The sequence below is a fragment of the Lutra lutra genome, chromosome 4 (genome assembly GCF_902655055.1).
Source record: "Lutra lutra chromosome 4, mLutLut1.2, whole genome shotgun sequence".
NCBI classification, from domain to species: Eukaryota; Metazoa; Chordata; class Mammalia; order Carnivora; family Mustelidae; genus Lutra; species Lutra lutra.
In genome coordinates, this window is record NC_062281.1 from 149812440 (window position 1) to 149835018 (window position 22579).

The 22579-nt window shown below is 47.2% G+C and overlaps 1 protein-coding gene across 1 annotated transcript; it reads left to right on the top strand.

Moving 5' to 3' along the window:
- Window positions 1-1590: 1590 nt before the first annotated feature.
- JUN (Jun proto-oncogene, AP-1 transcription factor subunit) lies at window positions 1591-3362 on the top strand. Its single transcript, XM_047726657.1, has one exon. The coding sequence runs from the start codon at window positions 1596-1598 to the stop codon at window positions 2598-2600; it is 1005 nt and encodes a 334-aa protein (XP_047582613.1). The 5' UTR covers window positions 1591-1595; the 3' UTR covers window positions 2601-3362.
- The last annotated feature ends 19217 nt before the right edge of the window (window positions 3363-22579 follow it).

Consider the following 22579-nt stretch of genomic DNA (forward strand, 5'->3'; position numbering starts at 1 on the left):
ACCTTAAGGGCGGTGCTCCCGCCCCCCGGAAGTGCGGGGGGGGCACACACCCGAGCGAACAGACTCCGGCCCCGCAAAGCGGCGAAGTGCCGGTGGATGATAGCGAGCACCCCAAGTGGGGAAATACCCCACACCCAGCGCTCTCAGCCCCAGACACCTGGCCGGGTTTCCGAGCCTTCCGGGTGCCGGAGTCCCCTGCATTCCCGCCCAAGCCCTGAACTTGAGCCCGCCTCGGTCAGAGGCTGCGAGAGCCCGCGTTCACCCGACTCGCTGTAGCCACGGTCACTAGACAGTCAAACCCCAAGACGTCAGCCCACAATGCACCGGGCGGGCCGGGAAAGACGCGCCGAGGAGGGGAGGGGAAAGAGCCCCGCGCGAATCGCGCGGGAGGGGGAGGGGGAGAGGAGGAGAAAGAAGGGCCCAACTGTAGGAGGGCAGCGGAGCATTACCTCATCCCGTGAGCCTCCGCGGGTCTAGAGAAGAATCTTCTAGGGTGGGGTCTCCATGGCGACGGGCGGGCCCGCCCCCTTGAGAGCGATGCGAGCCAATGGGAAGGCCTTGGGGTGACATCATGGGCTATTTTTAGGGGTTGACTGGTAGCAGATAAGTGTTGAGCTCCGGCTGGATAAGGGCTCAGAGTTGCACGGAGTGTGGCTGAACCACCGAGGCGGGAGTGGAGGTGCGCGGACTCAGGGAGACAGGCAGACACAGGCAGGCAAGACGGCAGTGGAGTCCGAGCTGCAAATCCTTTTCTGTTTTCTTTTCTGTTTTCTCACCAATTGCCCAGAGCTAACGCCTGTGGCTCCGGGGCTGGTGTTTTGGGGAGCGTCCGGAGAGCCCCTTCTCCAGCCGCCCCCAGGAGGAGAGCCCCGCTGCCCGGGAGCTGCTGACAGCGCGGAGCGAGGCGGCAGTCCGTCCGGGGAAGTCCGGAGAGCGGCTGCAGCGGCCAAGAACTTTCCTGGCCAGGAGGACAGGGGACAAGTGGCCCGGGTCCCGGAGCGAACTTTTGCAAAGCTTTGCTGCGCGTGAAGCTGTGGTGGCGGCGGTGAAGACGAGAAGGCGGCGGAGAGAGCAGATCGAGGAGGGACGTGCGCTCAGCTTCTCTCGCACCGGTTGCTGAACTTGGGCGAGCGCGAGCCGCGCTGCCAGGCGCCGCCTCCCCCTCGCAGCGGAGGAGGGGACAGTCGTCGGCGTCGGGGCGGCGGAGACCCGCCGCCGGCCTGCCACAGTGGGATCGGCGCTGACTGCCGCCGCCGGGAAGGCCGCTGTCGCCGGGAAGCGTATTCGTCCGCGGGCTCCCAGGAACCGCTGCGCCCGAGAGCGCTCCGTGAGTGACCGCGACTTTTCAAAGCCCGGCAGCGCGCGCGAGCTGACAAGAGTGCGGGCGGCACCTGAACCCTGAGTGCCTGGGGAGCGAGCTGGTGAGCAGGGCGCAGGGGGGAGGACAGCCGGCGGGTGCGCGCGCCTCTCGAGAAACTTTCCTTGCCCAGGGCCCCGGGAGGCGCGGGTGTCCCCCGCTTGCCAGCGCGCTGTTGCGGCCCCGAAACTTCTGCGCGCAGCCCAAACTAACCCCACGTGAAGTGACGGACTGTTCTATGACTGCAAAGATGGAAACGACCTTCTACGACGATGCCCTGAACGCCTCGTTCCTCCAGTCCGAGAGCGGCGCCTACGGCTACAGTAACCCCAAGATCCTGAAACAGAGCATGACCCTGAACCTGGCAGACCCGGTGGGCAGCCTGAAACCGCACCTCCGGGCCAAGAACTCGGACCTCCTCACCTCGCCCGACGTGGGGCTGCTCAAGCTGGCCTCGCCCGAGCTGGAGCGCCTGATAATCCAGTCCAGCAACGGGCACATCACCACCACACCGACCCCCACGCAGTTCCTGTGCCCCAAGAACGTGACAGACGAGCAGGAGGGCTTCGCCGAGGGTTTCGTGCGCGCCCTGGCCGAACTGCACAGCCAGAACACGCTGCCCAGCGTCACGTCGGCGGCTCAGCCGGTCAGCGGGGCGGGCATGGTGGCTCCGGCGGTGGCTTCGGCGGCGGGTGGCAGCGGCAGCGGCGGCTTCAGTGCCAGCCTGCACAGCGAGCCGCCGGTCTACGCCAACCTCAGCAACTTCAACCCGGGCGCGCTGAGCAGCGGCGGCGGGGCGCCCTCCTACGGCGCGGCCGGCCTGGCCTTCCCCGCTCAGCCCCAGCAGCAGCAGCAGCCCCCGCAGCCGCCGCACCACCTGCCCCAGCAGCTCCCGGTGCAGCACCCGCGGCTGCAGGCCTTGAAGGAGGAGCCGCAGACGGTGCCCGAGATGCCCGGGGAAACGCCGCCCCTGTCCCCCATCGACATGGAGTCGCAGGAGAGGATCAAGGCAGAGAGGAAGCGCATGAGGAACCGCATAGCTGCCTCCAAGTGCCGGAAAAGGAAGCTGGAGAGGATCGCCCGGCTGGAGGAAAAAGTGAAAACCTTGAAAGCGCAGAACTCGGAGCTGGCGTCCACGGCCAACATGCTCAGGGAACAGGTGGCACAGCTTAAACAGAAAGTCATGAACCACGTTAACAGTGGGTGCCAACTCATGCTAACGCAGCAGTTGCAAACGTTTTGAAGAGAGACTGTCGGGGGCTGAGGGGCAACAGAGAAAAAAAAATTACACAGAGAGACAGACTTGAGAACTTGACAAGTTGAGAGAGCGAGAGAGACAGAGAAAAGAAGTGTCCAAGGACTAAAGCCAAGGGTATCCAAGTTGGACTGGGCGGCGTCCTGACGGCGCCCCCAGTGTGCACGAGTGGGAAGGACTTGGCGCGCCCTCCCTTGGCATGGGGCCAGGGAGCGGCTGCCTGCGGGCTGCCCCGCTTTGCGGACGGGCTGTCCCCGCAGGAACAGAACGTTAGACTTTTCTTTAACATTGACCAAGAACTGCATGGACCTAACATTCGATCTCATTCAGTATTAAAGGGGGGAGGGGGAGGGGTTCCAAACTGCAATAGAGACTAGATTGCTTCTGTAGTACTCCTTAAGAACACAAAAGGGGGGAGGGTTGGGGGAGGGGAGGCGGGAGGGAGGTTTGTGAGAGCGAGGCTGAGCCTGCAGATGAACTCTTTCTGGCCTGCCTTCCTTAACTGTGTATGTACATATATATATTTTTTAATTTGATGAAAGCTGATTACTGTCAATAAACAGCTTCATGCCTTTGTAAGTTATTTCATGTTTGTTTGTTTGGGTGTCCTGCCCAGTGTTGTTTGTAAATAAGAGATTTGGAGCACTCTGAGTTTACCATTTGTAATAAAGTATATAATTTTTTTATGTTTTGTTCCTGAAAATTCCAGAAAGGATATTTAAGAAAATGCAATAAAATATTGGAAAAGTACCCCTCCCACAACCTCTTTTCTGCATCATCTATGGATTACCTATCTAGGTGAAGTTGAAAGAGTGGAGAGTCAACTCACATCACTCTCAGTGCTTCTTACCATCAAGCAGTGAAAACTGTTCTCTTCTGGACTTGAGATAACTGTAGCTGATGCTCTTGTCAACTTACCCTCTTCCCTCCCCCAACAATCTATGTAGGGTTGCTTACAGAGGATAGTGTGGTCCTTCTGAAGGCTGAGGGAAGGGAGGTTGTGGTGAAGAGGGACAGACAGTCCCCTGGGAAGTCCATTTAAAATCTGGATTATACCAAGTGGCATGTGCTGTGACCATTTGTGATGTTAGCAGAAACTTAAGAGTAGTTGCTTACTCTCAAATCAGGAACAGTGGCAGATTTTCACAGAACATGTATCCTTCCAATTTGGAATCTTTCACAATCCCTCGATAAAAAAGATGGTCTTTGCTTATGAATATTTATAACAGCATTCTTGTCACAATAAATGTATTCAAATACCAATAACAGATCTTGAATTCCTTTCCCTTTACTACTTTTTTCTTCCCAAGCTCTACACTGAAGCTTTTCTTTTCAGTTGCTGGGGTTAACGTTACTGCCATCTGAAGTTACTGGGTAATTAAGAAGCTAAGAATTTAGGAAGAGTCAACACGATTTGCAATCTGGATGAAACATTCTCCCGGTTTCATTAAATTCTTTCTCCTCCACTGCCCTCCTCTCTCTCTCTCTTTCTCTCTCTCTCTTTTTCTCTCTCTCTCTGAAATAAACACCTATACTTAGACAAGTTACTACAATAGCAGTTTACCATTTGGGGTTTTTCTATAGTTTATTTCTTAATTTGTTAAAATAATCAGCCTTAAGTCCTTATTACAGAAATAGCCTTCAAAGATGGTAATCTATATACCCAAAAAGATTCATAAGAGAAACCATGAACACCAACACAGTGATTACCTGTGTAAGTCAAACCTTAGCTCTGGGGAAATGGCAAACTTAAATTCTGTCTACAGATACAACTTGGGAGATCAACAAGGCAGTATGCAGCAGGGGAACAATTTTTGCTTGGTTGCTTTTCATCCCAAGAGCCGGTGTGATTATCAAGCAGCAAAAGCAATTTGATATCCAGGAATATTTCACAAACCACTAATTGAGGCAGGGCTGTTTGCTCATTAGCAGTGCTCTAGTACCCAACAGGTCTGAGAGTGCTAATATCCTGCCTGTGGCTGTAAATCCAAGGACCGAAGGAGTTGCTCCTTCGGAGTGTATCTCGGAGTGCAAGAGATTGGACAGACTCGTTAGCTATCAGATCCACTCCGTTGTAATAACACTTCTTTTTTTTTTTTTTTAAAGATTTTATTTATTTGACAGAGAGAGAGATCACAAGTAGGCAGAGAGGCAGGCAGAGAGAGAGGGAAGCAGGCTCCCTGCTGAGCAGAGAGCCCCATGCGGGGCTCGATCCCAGGACTCTGAGATCATGACCTGAGCTGAAGGCAGAGGCTTTAACCCACTGAGCCACCCAGGCACCCCTGTAATAACACTTCTTTAACAAAGGGTTACTGGGAGCAGAGCAGAGTTTGCCAAACAGTGAATTTGCCGATGTCAGCAACCCGGAAGGTGAGTTGATTTTGACCATATGTAGGAATAGTCAGCAGAGGGACAATAAAGCACTTTGGGGTGGGGCTCTATGGAAGCTAAACAAGAGCCAACTAGAAAAAATAAGCAGGCTGGGGAATTAATTACCTGCAAAGGTAGACTAAGCCAGACAACAGAGCAGCACAGAAAAAGCCACACCACTCCCCCGCTTTAGACTCCCAAGTGTTTAAAAAAAAAAAAAAAGAGCCTGAGTCTCAGGCCTATCTCCACTCTTGTTTGTTTTTTGTTTATTTCAACTAACATTCTAAATGTATATCCCTGAAATTCTAACCATTCTAACAAAAGGGATAGAAAAGTCATTGTGGTAGAGGACATTAACCAATGACCTTGGGACACAGAAAATTGGCTAATTTTGTAGATACACACAAGTTAATTTTATTTTGTCATTCAATAAGTTACGTGGGTAGCACTAGTATTTGGAGAAGATGAAGCTAGCGCCTCATAAAACCATTAATTCTCTTCTAATTTGTGTTATGTATGGATATTTCAAACAGATTTGTAACCCTTTGTGTCCATTGGGGCAGAGGGTTCATGAACTCAATGAAAAAGCCTACAAAATTCTATGTATGTGTACGTGCATGCATACACGGGCACATACACGCTCCCCTGGGGAAAGAAATCATTAGCTTTTATTTGGTTTTCACAGAGTTCCATGACTCAAAAATGGTTAATAATTCCTAAGCTTAATGGCTACACACTCATTATGAGAAATTTGCTTTTGTGTGAGTCTGAGTCTCATGCCTTTTCCCCCTTCTAGGCTTCTGTTTGTACTCATCCATTTACCTGGAATATCTTTCCTTCTGGTCCCGTGGATGAATCCCACCCATTCCTCAAGGCTTGGCATACATAGCACATTCGCTATGAAGCTTTCCTTGCTAACTCTATCTTCAGGTGGAATGAACATTCCCATTGAGCATTCATAACATTTTATCAAAACTTCTATGGTAGCACTTATCAAAGTATTATCATTGTGAACCTCTGTGACTCTTGGCTAGAACCCTATCCGACTCATCTGTGGACCCCAGATTCCTAGTACAGTGCCTGGCACTAGGAGATATTTATAAAATAAATGTGTGATGATTGAAGAAGCAATTGAACTTAAACCCTCCTCCAAAATAACTTCAGGTCTTAATTTCTTCTAGTGAAGTATACCTCATCCATTTCTGGGTATACAAGTCCAGATGGATTGAAGACCCCAAGAAAATTCAAGCCCAGCCAATTTTCACTGAGTGTTCTAAAGCCCAGCTTTCAATGAGTGTTCTTAAAATAAGCTGTCAGCACGTTCTTCCAGCCATACAGTGTCCCTTCTCCCCTCCACTAATGCAAGTGGGCACCTCCTTATATAAAATGGGTCTGCCTGAAAGATTGGGCTTGGAGGTGGGGATGGGCAAGGATAATGTGTGACCATTAGGCAAGCATAAAAAATAGTTCCAGATGTGGCTTTATTAAAAACAACTACTTCGGGGCACCTGGGTGGCTCTGTGGGTTAAGCCCCCACCTTTGGCTCAGGTCATGATCCCAACATCCTGGGATGGAGCCCCGCATCGGGCTCTCTGCTTGGCAGGGTGCCTGCTTTCCCCCTCTCTCTCTCTCTGCCTGCCTCTCTGCCTACTTGTGATCTCTGTCAAATAAATAAATAAAATCTTTAAAAAAAAAAAAAAACCTACTTCATTGGTAATCGCAGAGAGGACTTTCTTTTTATAAAGTTAATATATCTCAGGGGTCTAGAAGTTAGTGCTTAGCATCTTCTGGATAGAGATAAGGATCATGCTGAAGTATCTATTCCCCATGTCCTTTGATTGTTAGAGAAGATGTGCATTGGTGGAACTAACCAAAAAAGACAATTCCAAAAAAGACTCTGCTCTACTCTTGCCTCCATGGATCTTCTATATGGGTCAAGTGGAAGGTCATGGAAGATGGGAAAATGTTAGAATATGGGATGGCCCCAGAAAGTGAAATTGTTTCTTCCTAACTCTGGAAACTGACCCCATTTATTTTGTTTTGGATGTCTGACATCCCAGAGAAGGGCATGCCCCTGGGCCTGGGTCTCATTGAGGACCTATGCTAAGCATAGGGATTCAATGATGAGTGAGACACAATCCCTATTCTCAAGGAACTCACAGTCTGGTGGGGAAGAGCATACAGATAAAGCACAAAGAGATGCCAGATCTGGGGAGGAGGAACCATTATCAGGAGAGACTTCATGGGAGAGGTGACATGTAAGCTGAGCCAGTGGGACTCACCAGGAAGGAAAAGTTGGAAGAGGAACTTGCATGTGAGGGCACAGTGGCATAGGAGAGCACGGTGCATTCAGAGAGCTGTAAGCTGCTTCGAGAAGCTGGGAATGAAGGTATGAGAAGAGAAATGGAAGCAGGAAAGTTTAGGGGTGAGGTTGTGAAGTAGGATCTGTTCCATGCTAAGAGTTTGGGAGTTATCTTGCAGGTGATAGGGAAATGTAGAAGGACACAGAGAAGCGGACTCTCAACTTGAGAGAGATTCATGCTGGTAACAGTTTGGGTGATGGACTGGTGGGGAAGATGCCAGGTAGGAAGGGTGATACTAAACACAGGATTTAGTTTAATTTGGAATGCCTGTGGTCTTCAAAGCTGTCCTGGAGTTGGGGGAGAAGTGGGAAGAAGATGGCTTGGCTGAGCCCCCATTATCCCACATTTCTTCCTACACAACTTCCTGGCAAGGTGGGCCTAAGGAGGGAAATCTACAAGTTCGCACTTTGCCTTGACAGCTTGTCCCAAACTTCAGTTTTCCGGTGTCGATTTGACATCTGAAGGGAAGTCATCTTATAAAATGATCGAGTCTACCTGCTCAGTGTCAGGATGCTCAAATAAACAGATGTTAAAAGAAAAAAAGGCTTATGATCTCACCACTGCAGGACCCAAACCTAATTTTATGTCATCCGCCAGAACTGACTAAGCTCAGTGGGACTGATTGACCCAAACTATACAAACCTTCTGATGTAAGCCAAGAGACTGATGTTTTTACTTACGTTGGGAGAATTGAATCATAACACCTAGCATCCATATGACACTCATTTGATTTATCAAGCAACACTGAATTCCTATTTTTTGCCAGGCACTCAGAAGGCAACAGGGAGTGAAATCCACAGGATGCCTCCCCTCGTGGAGTTTTTATTCTGGTAAGAGACACTGGTAAATAGAAAACACACTGATTAATGTATGATTCTACACCTTGACAAAGACAGTAAAGAAGGAAAGTAAAGAGAAAAATCTTCTGAGCAGGGCCAGGGGGAAAGGCCTTTCTGCAAAAAACACCTAAACCAAGACTTCCTCCATGACTAGAGTTCCTCAGGGGAAGAGCAGATGAGAAGGGCAGCAGCTGCAGGCGCCCCAGGAGGGAAAGCTTGGGGGAGAGTTCTGGGCATCCCAGGGGTTGAGAGACAGCCTGCTTTGCTGGTAGAGTGAGCAAAGGAAGCGTGATGAGCAATGCGGTGTGTGCTCCCCAGTTCACACCTCTGTCATTTCCATAGGGCTCTTCTCTCTTCTGTCTCCTTCCATTGGCACCTCTACCCTGGCTATGTCATTGGTACTAGCTGGATCTCACTGACTCAGCAACTGTTGCTCCCAGTGAGTCTTAAGAGTTTTGTCGAGGCTCTCCTCATTCACTGGCTGATGGGGCCACTGTTAGGCTTCAAGAACCATATTCTTCTCCTATGATGTTCAAGGAACCAGATGCCTGGGTGATCCTGGGTTCCTTATCCAGGGCACGTCCCTGCTTCCACATCAAGGACCCCAAGGAACTGAATTAGTCATCAGAAAGTTCTTTGATATGCACACCATCTGAGCAAAGGTAATCAGATAGTCTCCTGGGATACGCCATCCGTGCCCCAGCAGCGAGTGCTGAACTCCCCTTGTCCTGCTGCAAACTCATCCTCTCTGGAGGGGCCAGAACACTTAGTGCCAAGAATCCCCGGCATTTTCTTGCCATACAGACTTCTCCTATGTACATCCACCGAAAAATAGTGTCTGATGGTTGCCTCCTTGTTGCTTCAGAACATTGGATTCCCAGATCACCACGTTACTGCCTTCTCAGGTTACTGCTACTCACTGGCTACCTTCACAGAATTTGCATATTTCCCACATCTCCTCGGGACTGTCAGTCCATCAGCTTCTGCTGCTGGCTAATCTCTTCCAGAGTGGTGATTCCTCTAGGTTCATGTTCAGTGGGAGGAATTTTCCCTGGCCTTATCACAAGTCCTGGGAAAAGGTGGGCGGAACCTGGGTTGTTATGTAATTGACCACACTAACAGTTAGGATGCTTATAGGGACCAGTAACAGAAGACCCAATTTAAAGAGGTCCAGGCATGGGGCGCCTGGGTGGCTCAGTGGGTTAAGCTGCTGCTTTCGGCTCAGGTCATGATCTCGGGGTCCTGGGATCGAGTCCCACGTCGGGCTCTCTGCTCAGCAGGGAGCCTGCTTCCTCCTCTCTCTCTGCCTGCCTCTCTGCCTGCTTGTGATCTCTGTCTGTCAAATAAATAAATAAAATAAAATAAAAAATAAAAATAAAATAAAGAGGTCCAGGCATGAACCAAGTCCAGGGTTCAATGACCTCGTTCATGGACATCATCGTGGGTTTTAATGGCTTTCTATCTTTCTGTGTCACCATTCTTGGTATGTCAAGGAACATCCTTGCGTGGCCTCGGGATAGCTTTGGCAGCTCCTGACATCATAGGTAAACACAATGCAAGGACATTTACTCTAATTTTTCTCTTTTTATTAGCAAAAGAAACCTTTCTTAGATGTTCCCCACCTCCACCCCTGTCGACTTCCTCTCAGATCCCTTTGGTTAGGAGTTGGTCACATACATATACCCAAACAGGGGATGAGGCCTCCATAATTGGCTGACAGTCATTCTTTGCCTTTTGGGATCCCCTTTTTCTAACCACATAGGAAAGTGAACACACAAAGTTATTTTTAAAATAAGTAAAAACTCAGGGCTCTGATAGCAAGAAAAAAGTGAGAAAGAAGATGGCTTTTGGGCTGGTGGAGGGTCACTAATGCTCTATGCCAAACATTTCTGGCTCTCCTCTTGGGTACAAGGTAGGGTAGTACTTTCCCATCTCCTACCTCCTTGAAGGTAGGTAAGAAGCCACGTGACTTGTGTCAGCCAATGCAATGTGAGCAGGGGTGACATCTCTCACAATCAGGTGGAAGCCCAAGAGCAAGTGAGAGATTCAACATGCTTCAGCTTTGGCAAATATGGAAGCATAGAAATGGGGTGTCCATTAACCTGGGTCTTTAAATAATAATGATGTAGATCAGAGTCCCTCCCAGGCCCAGCAAATCTACAACAGACATTGAACATGAGCAAGAACAAAACCTTTGTTGTTTTAGGACACAGAGATTTGAGAGCTACTTGTTTCCATGACATTACCTAGCCTTTCCCAACTCCAGGAGAAACCAACTGCATCTTCTACAAGTGTAATAAAAACACGTGTATAATATTCATGATAGATCTCATTTCCCAAACTTCTACTATGTAGCAGGCACTGTACTGGGTCTCACAAGTAAATGACAAGGCTGTATTTTATACATGAGAAAATGGAGGTTCAGGTCTTGTTCAGGTTCATGGGGTAAGTGGCTAGTGGAAACGTAAGTTGAGTCCAGGTCTTTCTGACCCCAGAGAGCTTGCACTGTACACATATGTCCTTATTCCTGAGTACTGGTGCCACGTATCTCAGCAGAGCCTTACAGCTTCCCTGCCACAGACCCCATTGTCATTCTACCCAGAGCCTCTCCCCTTTCCACTCTTCCTCCCTATCCTTCCAACTCCATGAAGAATCAAGGTATTACAAGTTAGAGGAGGCACATGGATTTTGAAACTGAGTGCCTACAGGTTAATCCGGGCTCTGCAGTTGTATTTGGGGGAGCAAGGGGCGAGTACCCTAATATCGCTAAGCCTCAATCCCTTCCTTTGTAAAAATGAGGCCAGCCAGGACTCCCTCAGAAGCCTGTCAGGAGGATCGTGTATGTACAGCCCTTGTATGGAGCAGACAAGCAAGAATTAGCCACTTTTCACTGTAGACTTGTTCATTTAAGAAGAAGCAATCAGGACTCCCCCATGCCATGCTCCAACCCGCTGTGTATGCACGCACACATGCACAAACCACCCTCTCTGAAATGCAAACGTTTCCCAGTAAGATTCAACAAGGTCTCACAGGGCCTGCTTCTTGGTCATATAAGGGCCGGCAGGTCCTCTCCACGGGCTGGAGACAAGTTTTGTTTCCCCAGCTGCACTCACAGGGGAATGCTCCGCAGGCACAGCATCGGGAACCTGTTTGACTTGGCTCAGAGGCCTGTCAGCACATTCAGGAAGTGAAGTCAGAGAGATGCCGGATTTCAAACAGAGCCAGCTGTACACGAATGCCCAGGCAGTGACATGCCTTACCTAGGCAGGGAGCCTATCAGCCCGGGTCACCCTGGGTGCTGTCCAAGAAACCTCTGAGGATGGCTCGGGGCCACGAAAGGAAGAAGCAATCTCTGGCACCCAGAGATGGGCTGTGACTCCCAGAGCAAAGCAGCTCAGCAGGGCTACACCAGGCTCATCTCAGCCAGTCCCGTGTCCTGGGCAGCGGGATGACTACGTCCGGACTCCCAGAGCTTGCTGGGTTGAGGGGCTCATGTTTATCTCCCTGGAAACCTGAACTCAAGTTTTGGAAAGGGAATGAAGGAGAAGGGGAGGAGAGCAAAACAGATAGGTTAGGAGTGCTGGGGAGGGGAGAGAGAAAAAATGAATGGTTTCTGACAGTATGCAGGCCCTTGAGAAGGAACACACAACAATTCTCCAGCCATGTCCAGGGAATAGTATGGTGACTGAGTCCTTCATGAACCCTAGTGCTAACTAGAACATTAAGGATTAAATAAGCTGATATATGTACAAGGGCTTAGCTTAGGGCTGGCAAATCAGAAATGTACCCGTTAGAATTCTATGGTTGCAAGTGACAGAAAATTTTAAATCAATTTAAATTTTAAATCAATTTAAATCAAAAGCAATTTTATTGGAATAAATCATTGAAAAGCATCAGTAGAAGTAGCCTAGACCTGGCTATATGCAGGGCTCAAAAGGAATCATCAGGCTTTGATTTCCCTCCATCATTCAGCTTGCTACGGAAGTGTTAGCTTCATGCCCAGGCTCCAGATGATAGTATCCAGCTGACCCCACTCTGTCCACAGGAATAAGTAAGAGGGCAACAGTAGCTACTCACCCCCTCCCAGGATGGTGTCTTATTGATCTGATTGGGTCTCAAATCCATCTCTGAGCCAATCACCCTGATTGAGGGGTGGCATGTGGCATACTGATTGGCTTAGGTATTGTCAACCTTCAATACTGGGGCTTGGGAGTCTCATCAAACCACATGGCAGGAGAAGATAGAGAGGGAAGAGGAGATTGTCAAAGCAATGTCAGGACCTACAAAGGAGTAGATGCTGCTCCATCTATTTTGTGATTATTGTTGTTACTATTATCAAATCTTACAGGGCAGGGTAGAGGGGCAGCTAGCTTCCTTCAAAAGCTGGGTCAAGATTCATGATCCAGGGGCGCCTGGGTGGCTCAGTGGGTTAAGCCGCTGCCTTCGGCTCAGGTCATGATCTCGGAGTCCTGGGATCGAGTCCCGCATCGGGCTCTCTGCTCAGCAGGGAGCCTGCTTCCTCCTGTCTCTCTGCCTGCCTCTCTGCCTGCTTGTGATCTCTCTCTGTCAAATAAATAAATAAAATCTTTAAAAAAAAAAAAAAATTCATGATCCATTCTTCAATCTCTTATAACAAGTTGGAGGCTCCAAGTATACATCATCGAAACATATTTCTCTGGATGGAAAATGTTCAAGAGGACTGTCTTAAACAGTATAACATGTAAAAATACTCTGTAAAAAATAATTACTAATATTAGTTGCTTTTGTGAAGTTTATTGTAAAAAATTTATTCATCCAGGCCAGTTGAAATAGAGTCAAATATACTCCAGGCAAAGCTATGAAATGTCAAGAATCCCACTAATCTATTCTGGTCTGTATTTTTCCCTACTATCTTGCTCCCTAAACTGTATCAGTATCAGTAGCTACACTAGTATTTCCACAGTTCAACTGCTGACATAGCAAAAGTCAGAATAAAGTGAAGTAGACAGTGATCGTGACTGAATTCTAAGAAGGAGAAAAATCTCTGAAAATTTCTAGAACTGGTTATTATCATAAGAAAGGAAAGATAAATCCAGTGTTGCAAGTACAACATACCAAGAAAGGTTGATGAGTCTACTGTGCAGTTTAAGACATTTCTAGGAGGTAACATGCTGACCAGTTCTTAGCGTTAATAATCAAAATCTTTCCACCTTCAGAGACTAACATGAGACTGAATGATCACCACTGTCTCAGAAGGTAGTGTTACCGTGTGGTTATCAAATACCTCCTCTGTGCTAGGCACCCACTAAGCACCAGAAGTGAGAAGCTACATAAGACATCAACCCTACTATCAAAAGCTGACAGTGGGATGCCCAGGTGGCTCAGTTGGTTAAGCAGCTGACTCTTGATTTCAGTTCAGGTCATGATCTCAGGGTCCTTGGATTAAGCCTCACATTGGGCTCTGCAATCAGTGAGGTGTCTGCTTCAGGATTCTCTCTCTCTCTCTCTCTTTTGAAAAAATAAATAAATCTTAAAAAAAAAAAAAAAAGCTGATGGCATCCAATATATTAATTGCTGTAACAGAGGTAAATACAATGTACCTTGGAAACAATATCCCACCTAAGGGAGTTGAGCAATGGCTTCACCGAGAAGCTGACTTGGAATTGTATCTTCAAAGAGATGAGTGGGAGTTTGACAAAAAAATGGGGTGCTGGCGTTCCAGGGCAAGGGGACATCAAGGACTAAGGTAAGCAGGACTCGGGACTCATCAGTCAAGCATCAACTATTCATGGACAAAAATGGATGAAGTTTCTGCCCATTTACTGTTAGGCAAGGAAAAGAGACATTTAACAGATTATCAAAAAGATGGTCACAATGACATATCAACCCCAGTGCTTTGCAAAGTGCTACAAAGATGTGCAAGCAGTATTCTTGCAGATACGTTGAAGGGGGGCTCCCAGAGCCTTACAGTGGAAGGGTGGGGAGGAGCTTGACTCAGTCTGGTCATTAGGGAAGGCCTCTCTAAGGAAGCGACCTTTAAACTGAGACCTGATCAATTAGTCAGGCATACGGGAGTGGGTGGAGAGAGCATTCCTGTCTTGGGCAAAAGCATGTGTTAGAAGGAGCCAGAACACTAGTGTGGTTAGAATGTAAGGTTCCCTCCAGAGGAATCAAGGGAGAGTATGGGAAGGGTCGGAGGCCACGAGGCAGCTGGATCCAGATGGTGTGCAGTTTAATGTAGCAAATCCGAATATGGTTCCTTGACCCTCAAGTCTCAAACAACCTGAGAGCTTAGATGACAGCAAAGAGAACACAGGCATTTTCTAAAAGTCACATATCTCATGTTAGGGGCAGAAGCTCTGATTCCTGGCTGCAAGAGACTGATCATGCCATTAGCTGTTTGTGAAGCTCTTGAGATGTGCCCAGATGAGGGGACTGGGGCGGGGGGGAGGGGAATGCCTTCTGGGCTATCTTGTTTTAATCTCACAACAGCCCTATCTGGGAGCTATCACAGGTTTTCTCCCCCCGCAGGAAGCCGGAATCAGACTGCTCCTAGAAAATGGCTGTGTCGGCATGACCGTAAGAGTCAGGAGCTGGGTTTGGCTCCAAAGTCAAGCTCTTGACCATCCCATCAAGTTTCCTCCAAAGAAATCCACATCTTTAGAAATCTTGAAAATTTCAATGGCTCAGCAGTATGACTTTCCCTGAAGGTTACTTCAGCAGACAGTAGGATTACAAGAAATGCTAATTCCTTTTCCTTACCATGAAAGGTGAATGAGGGAACTCCAGTGATCTTTTAATTTTCTTTCCCATCCATATCTGGGTTTTATGCCCCTGCTATTTTGAATTCCATTTCAAATGAAAAAATAACCAAAAACTACTCTCGGCCAAGACATGTGGATTTAAATCAGACTGGCAGAAACCTGGAAAGAGTCACGACTCTCCTTGGTATATCAAACAGGGCAGCCAGAGCCAGTCTGAGAGGCTTTGCTCCATTTTGTAGAGAACAGGCCACATTTTGAAAATGGATGAGTAAGGTTCTCTGTTTCGACTTGTTTCAAGGTCTGGAGGCCAGGCCTGGTTTTGATCTGACAGGCCTGGGTCTCCAGCCGTGGGTTATTCCTTTGCAAAGACTCAGAGAGGCAGCTCGCTCGCCAGGCACAGACCTGGAACAGTGTCCCTTTGAAGACTTCCTCCGTGGGTCTTAAGTGGGATTTGGTGCCCATTGTGGAATCACAGTAATGAGCTCAAAACTAATGGTTTTCATTATGCCAGCACACCAGCCAGCCCCTCTGTTTGCTCAGGTGCGTGGCTCTGTGCCCCTTGCCCAGATCTCTATATAAGAACAAAATAAATATTTTTAAAAGGAAGGAAGAAAGAATTGGAGATGAAGGAATGCCACAACTGGTGCGGTAGGAAAAGTGAGAGGAAGGAGGCTCTGGTCTCTTTAAAGTAGGGTAGATTTGCTATCTACTTTCTTTACTCCTTGGTCACCCTCTCGTCCGGGAAGACAAAAAACCAGAAAAACAAAAAACAATCAGCTAATGATATGGCAAAATTCACCCAGTTAATTGGGGCTCCGTCAGAGGCTGGAGCAGTGCCGGTAGATGGCGCCAGAGGGCAGACACGGCGCTCCGGGCTTCTCCGAGTGTAAAGGATTCGGAAAAGCCCAGCCAAGCAACTTCGGCTGGGACGAGAGCATGGGCGTCGTCCTCCGTCAGAGGGGACCAAGTATAAAAACATTTTTTTTTTTTTTTTTTTTTTTTTTTTACAGAATAGGGAAACATATGCGCTGGAAATGTTCTTGCTCTACCAGCCGGAGGCCAGGAAGTGAGGGCCGGATACTGTTTACAGGGCCACTCTAATTTCAGAATGAAGATTAAGGCTCTGCAGGTAGGAAGGCCTTGAGAAGAAGAACCTATTTTCCAGAAGCCCACGCTGAGATGGATCTGTGGAGGGCTGGGCTCAGGAAACTCACTGGATAAGATGAGGGAGCCTTACATTGTCAAAATAAACCCATCTGCCTCCACCGAGGGGCCAGCTGGGATGCTGGGGAATATAGGCAGAGCTAGAGTTGGCCAGAACTGGGTTATGATCCTATATGGGTGACCTTGAATGATTCTTTCTTTCTGAGCAACAGTTGACTCATCCCTGGGGTAGATGTAATGGTTGTAAATGAGAGACAAAATTTGACTTCTAGAAAATGCTTAGTACAACACTGAACATTCACCAACATCTGAAAAACTCTTCCAGCTGGGTCAATAAAACCCCTTCCTATGGGAATGGGGACAATCAGAAAAGACAACCTTCTCATGTGTGTCACCACTGCATCTGATACACCTTGATTCTCTCTGGGCTTACCATGCTATTTTGCATTTCATTTACCTATTCAGGTCCTGAGACTGGGTGTTCCTTTAAATCAGGGCTGTGTGCTAAAATTCTCCCTGAATTCCCAGAATCTATCAGGGCCCCTGAAGTATAACATCTGTTTGAATACATGAGCTTTTCTTGTGAACAAGTTGTTCCAACCTACCAAGCTAAGTGATTCAGATACAGAATTATGGCCACATCTTACTTTCTTTTTCTGTGCTCAGGAAAGAAAACAGAAAATACTACATACCCGGTGATGAAAATCAACTTGGAATTTTTTGTTTTAGCCAAAGACCAAATAGGAGCCAGATGCTAGGCGCCATTTTCAGTATTGGCCAACTCACCAAGATTCTGAATACATTCCAAGACAGAATTGCAATATAAGATCTAATTCTATGATCTTGGTGTCATAGGTTAAGATTTGGGCATGTGGCATTCCCATCTATGCAGGCCAGAGAGAGAGAGATGCTGAAGGAAAGAAGAATGACCTGGATGGAAGCAAATAAAGGGAGGCCAACAGAATCAGGGATGCCAGTGAGACCGATACTAAGGAGGGAATTGGAGATCACAGAGTTTGGCTACAGGGGGTCAGATAGACTCAGTTACTAAGTAGCCCCTTTGATTGGAGCAAGTTACTTAATTGCTGAAAGACTCAATCTCTTTGTTTATAAAATAAGGTATTGTTAGTCAGAATACGTTAACCCATGCTTTGGTCATATATCAACCCTTAACTCTGTGACTTAGCAAAACAGAAGTAAATTTCTCACTCACCCAACGTCTCACCGAAAGGCAGGTTAGTGGGAGCCCTTTTTTACCCCAGGACTCAGGGAACCCATTTCCTTCTAGCTTGTGACACTACTCTCTCATCATACAGCCTCCTTTGTTGTTACTGCAGCAGGGAAGAGAGAGCTGGGGATGGTGCACCAGCTCTGAAGTGCCTTAGTACAGAAGTGATGTAGGTAATTTCTGCTCAGAGCCCATTGTGCAAAACAAGACACGGTCTCAGCCTAACTGCGAGGGAGACCGAAAACTGGGGAGGGGCATAGAGATATTTGGGGAGCACTATAGATTTGTCTGTCCCACTATATTTTAATCTTTAATTAAAATAATTTAATTGATCAGGATTAGCCTCTGCTGCATGAAATAGAACAGCCAATTAACAGTGGCTTTAAAAAGTTAGAAGTTTATTTCCTCTATTATAAAAGAGGTGGGGCATCCCCACAGTCATCGGGAGCATAAGTCCCTTCTACCTTCATCTGAAAGTCCCTTCAAAGGTTACAAGGGGCCCTCTAGGTGCCACGGCCACCTTTCAGCCAAGATGAAAGAGAAAAAGATCAGGGTGATAAAAGGCATCCTACCTGCTTTAAGGAGCTCTCACAGAAGCTCACCTAGCAACTTCCATGTATATTTTTTTGGCCATTCCTAGCTACAAGGCAGCATGTGTGATGTGTAGTCTTTAACCTTTGTGAATGGGAGAGTGAATGTTGGGAAGGCTACTAAACGTCCATGCCAAAGTAATAATGCTCAATTCATGGGGTTATGGTGAGCACGTTACAAAAGTAAAAAAGCTTTGCCTAGGAGCTGACTATTATCCGTGTCCAATAAATGTTAGATATTGTCATTACATTTTTGTTTGTTTGTTTCTGTATGTGTTTTACCATATCATCATTTGGGAAGCCTGATCTTAGGGACAACACCTTAGGGACATGTCAAGAAAGTAGAGCAAGTCTTTGGTCTTAGCGAGGAAGAGTTGGGAGAGCAAGGCAGGGTATGAGAGCCCCAGACCCTGGGTTAGGAATTAGGAAAAGGGAAAGCATTAACACTCAAGGGGAGGGACCAAGACAGAATGTCATTCTGATGGGCTGGGCCAAATCATAAGGCAGCTGGGGGTACAGGAAGGAAGAAGCTGAATGTGGTAGCCCTTGGTTTTTCTGAGGCCGACTCTGGTTAAGAGATGTAATTAGCTGAGAAAAGAACCCAAGAAAACATTGTGGAAAACCAGAAAGCATCACAGTGACTGCCTTGTACCTTTAGAATTCAATCTTCCTGGACCCTCAACTCCTCGTATGTACTCCCTTCCTCACTGACTTCTTTCTACCTTTGTGAGATTGCCTCACCCCTTCACTTGGTTTCTGCCACCACAAATCTTAACACTACTGCTTTTTCATCCTTTCCTTCAGTATATGTTTACTGAGTACTTGCCACGGCCAGACATAGCTTTTAGTACTAGGGATAGAGTGGGGAAGAAGACAGGCAAAACTCCTTGTTCTGTGAAGTCTAAATAATATGTTGGCCTTTTCCTTCCTCGGATTAGTGCCTTCTAGATAATTCTTCAGCCTGGTCCCTGGGACTTCCTCTCTGGTATGCTACATATCATTTACCCCCTTGTTGGTCTCAGTCTTAACAGTCCTATTAGTCACTAAAACCCAGATATAAGAGGGATAACTTAAATCTTCATCCCACCTTCATATCTCACTTCAATGTTGGCTCAGAGGTAGAGCAGGCCTAAGTCTGTGGTTGGAGGCATTAGTGGCTTCATCAGAAGATGCTGGAGAAGAAAGAGCTAGCATTAATAATAGCCCTGTCAGCCTATGCAATCCCACATCTTCAAGTAGAACAATGAATGACTTCTGGTGTCATTTAAGGTTCTTGGGTTGCAAGCAGCAGAAACAGACTCCAAGTAACTTGAATAAAAGAGATTTACTGGAAGGGTATGGGGCACCATGAACAAGATTTAAAGGAATAGCTGAAGAGTCAAACGTCGGATGGGACAGAGTCTGGGGCAGCTCATGGACTTTGTTGGAAGTCCATGCCTCTGTTGGAAAGAATGACCTCTAATCATATTTCTGCGCTTTCTCTCTACTCAAGAGGCAAATTCCTGAGAGAGGGGGAGGCTGTTATTCTAGCTTGAGTTACATTTCTACCCCCTCCCACCCAAAGCCCAATTAATAGTTTCTACCAAATCTACTCTATCCCTAGTACTAAAAGCTATGTCTGGCCATGGCAAGTACTCAGTACTCAGTAATAGGAATTGGTAGTTCCCCAAAGCAAAATTAGGGTGCGACTACCAGAATGGGGAATGAACCCTGGGTAGGAAAATACACAGATGTCTACCTCCCCAATCTGGGTAATGTTCCTATTCCCAAGGCTATGGCGTTAGGAACATTTCATGAAGATGCATAAGAATGTGTCCTCCTGGAAACGTTTTCAGTTGCAGGGAAAAAGACCATGGTCTAATTATAATAAAGTTGGTGCTCAGGCTGGGAATTTGGAATTGAGCCACCCAGGCACCAATTACAGGGTGCCTGGGTGGCTCAATGGGTTGAGCCTCTGCCTTCGGCTCAGGTCATGATCTCAGGGTCCTGGGATCGAGCCCCGCATCAGGCTTTCTGCTCAGCGGGGAGCCTGTTTCCCCCGCTTCTCTCTCTGCCTGCCTCTCTGCCTACTTGTGATCTCTGTCTGTCAAATAAATAAATAAAATCTTAAAAAAAAGAAATACCAATTACAAGTGATTTAACAATCCAAAAAAGTGAAAGATTTTATTTTTGTATTAGTTTTTTTTTAAAGTCTGGTTATATTTTTGTAATTGGGATTCTATTGAATTTAAAATTAGGTCATGTGTTCACATGGTTCATGCACCTTCCTCACTCCTGCCACCTGGAACACGGATGTCTCCATCTTGAAACTTGGAGGCTGCCCTTTTGGATCATAAGGACTAAAACACCGGCAGGGCAGGACAGCGTGCTAGAAGAAACCTAGATTCTGGTGACTTTATGGAACAGAGACATGATTTTAGCCCTGCTCTGTATTGCTCTATATTTTTCTGTAATAGGGAAATAAGCTCCTACCTGTGCAAATCAGTCAAGCCTAATTCCAATTGCTTCTCTGAGGTTATGCCACCAACAAGGGACAGAGCCCTGATTCTAACTCAGTTCCAGAACCTGGGCTAGATGAGGCAAGGGAAACACCCAGGGTACAAAATTTAAGGAGGCACTCACGCTCAGGGCCACGCAGGTGCTGACCATGCTCTTGTAGGACTGTCAGTGTAGGTGCCTCCTAAAATTTTGAGCCCTGGCTGCTAGCCTTGCCTTAGCCTGCTCCGCTGCGTCAGCTCCCAGGGCCCTTGCGCTGTTGACACACTGTGACTGCAAGAAAGCAACTAGTCTTCATCTGAGATCTGAGAAATGCCTGCTTTGATATTAACTGTGAGATGCAGCATTTTAAAACTTTCTGGCGTCTGCATTCCATAGCACCCCTGCTATTTCCCGAGCTCGCTTTTCTCATTAGCTGGCACGGGAGTGAAAAGCCCTTCTGAAATACCTCACCCTCCTATCCGCTTTCCAAGCAGGCAGCCTTGTTTATACATCGCTTCTCCTGGATGAATCATTTGTAGCAAGAGTACAGCTTCCACTTGTCCATGAGAAACTGTTCAAAACAATCCTTTCTATTCTGCATAGAAACCTCAGGAGTAACAATAGATATTCAAACTAAGACGGCTACTTGTCAGCCTCTCCAAGTCAGGGAACAAATAATAGCAACTATGTGCCATCGAAAATCATTTTGAAAGAAAAAACAAAACGTCCTTGTGATCGCTTATTTTTTTTGAGCTCCCTCTCTCCACCTTCTTTATATTCTGCTTCCTGCAGAAGCCTTTCCAGTTCCTTTTGCTTCTGGTTTCAGGGTGTTATTTTCACATGACGCTTCCTGAAACCCATAGACAGTCATCATAGTGGGGTGGGGGGAGGGCTGGTTTAGGGCCAGAGTTCAGTTGCCATTGACATCTTAGGGATCAGAACCCCTAAATCAAGTTTAGAGGGAAATGTAGAGTCATTTCTCAAGTGTGGGTTTATTTGACATGCTGAATTTACGCAGGGCTAGACAAAAACCTTCCAAAGAAATACATGTTCTGTAGATCTCTGCCAAACTCTCAGGAACAGAGAAAAAGTAGGTGAAGGAACAGGGGCTGGAGAAGTTAATAGAAGTGGAGAATGGGTCTGGATCATGGCTTGTGAAGAGCCTTCACACTAATTCTCACGCCATCCTCCTTCAAAGAGAATGCTTTCATCTCTGTCTTACAGGTAGAAAAAAAACAAGTCAGAGAGATTAAGTAATTCACCCAAGATCACACAGCAAAGAAATAACAAGTGGGGACCCAAATCCAGGTTGACCCTACCCGATACCAATGCTCTTGCAAGTGTGCTTTGCTGCCTGCAAAAGCTCAATCTATTTCCTATCAGAGGGAAGATCAGCAAGATGTGGGACGTCAGGAAACTGAGGATCTAGTCCCAGCACAGGGACATGACACAAATCCTTCCGCTTCGCCTGGGACTCCGTGCTCTTACCTATGGAACAAGAAAGTAGAAGTGTTCTTCAACGGTTTCTGCTCTCTGACAGTCTGCGTTTCCATATCTACTCCCATCAAAGGCATCCAACAAAAGCATAGAAATAACAGGAAGGGTGAGCCACAGGCAGGATCCCTCCCTGTGGGTCAGGAGTCCAGGAAAGGCCAGAGACAGCCACTGCAGGATAAATAAATGAACTTGGTGTTCTTTGCACTCTCCCATTTTTTCATCAACCTTTCCAGTCCCCTGCCTCCACCATCCGGGCACTCTGCTCCTGGCCTTACCACCTCCAGCCAGCCTCAACATGTAGCACCCCATCTAGGCTTGCCTGGATTCCTGCAGTGCTGAGTTAAAAGGCCTAATTGTTTTTTATCTGGCCAACGGGATGGTTCGTTTTTGCAAATTATAAGAAAGTGCTTCTCAGACTTGGGTAGGGATAGCCCTGACTCAGGATGTATGGCTTGGCAAGCAGAGCATGGACTTTCAGCTCCTGCCTTCCCCATTCAGCCAGATGCCCTATGCAGTGCACAACTCAAACAACTGTATGTGGCAGCCCTGGGATGAGGCCAACTGTTGATTCATTTCAGTAAATTGTACTCCTTTCATCCAATTACACATGACAGAGAGGAACCAGGGCTATATCTTGACCCTTTTCTCACCTTCATCTCTCATGTTCTACCCACTACACTATTGATTTAGCTCCT

What these genes read in the sequence shown, in the direction of transcription:
- JUN (XM_047726657.1), top strand. Translation starts at nt 1,596, where the DNA reads ATGACTGCAAAGATGGAAACGACCTTCTACGACGATGCCCTGAACGCC.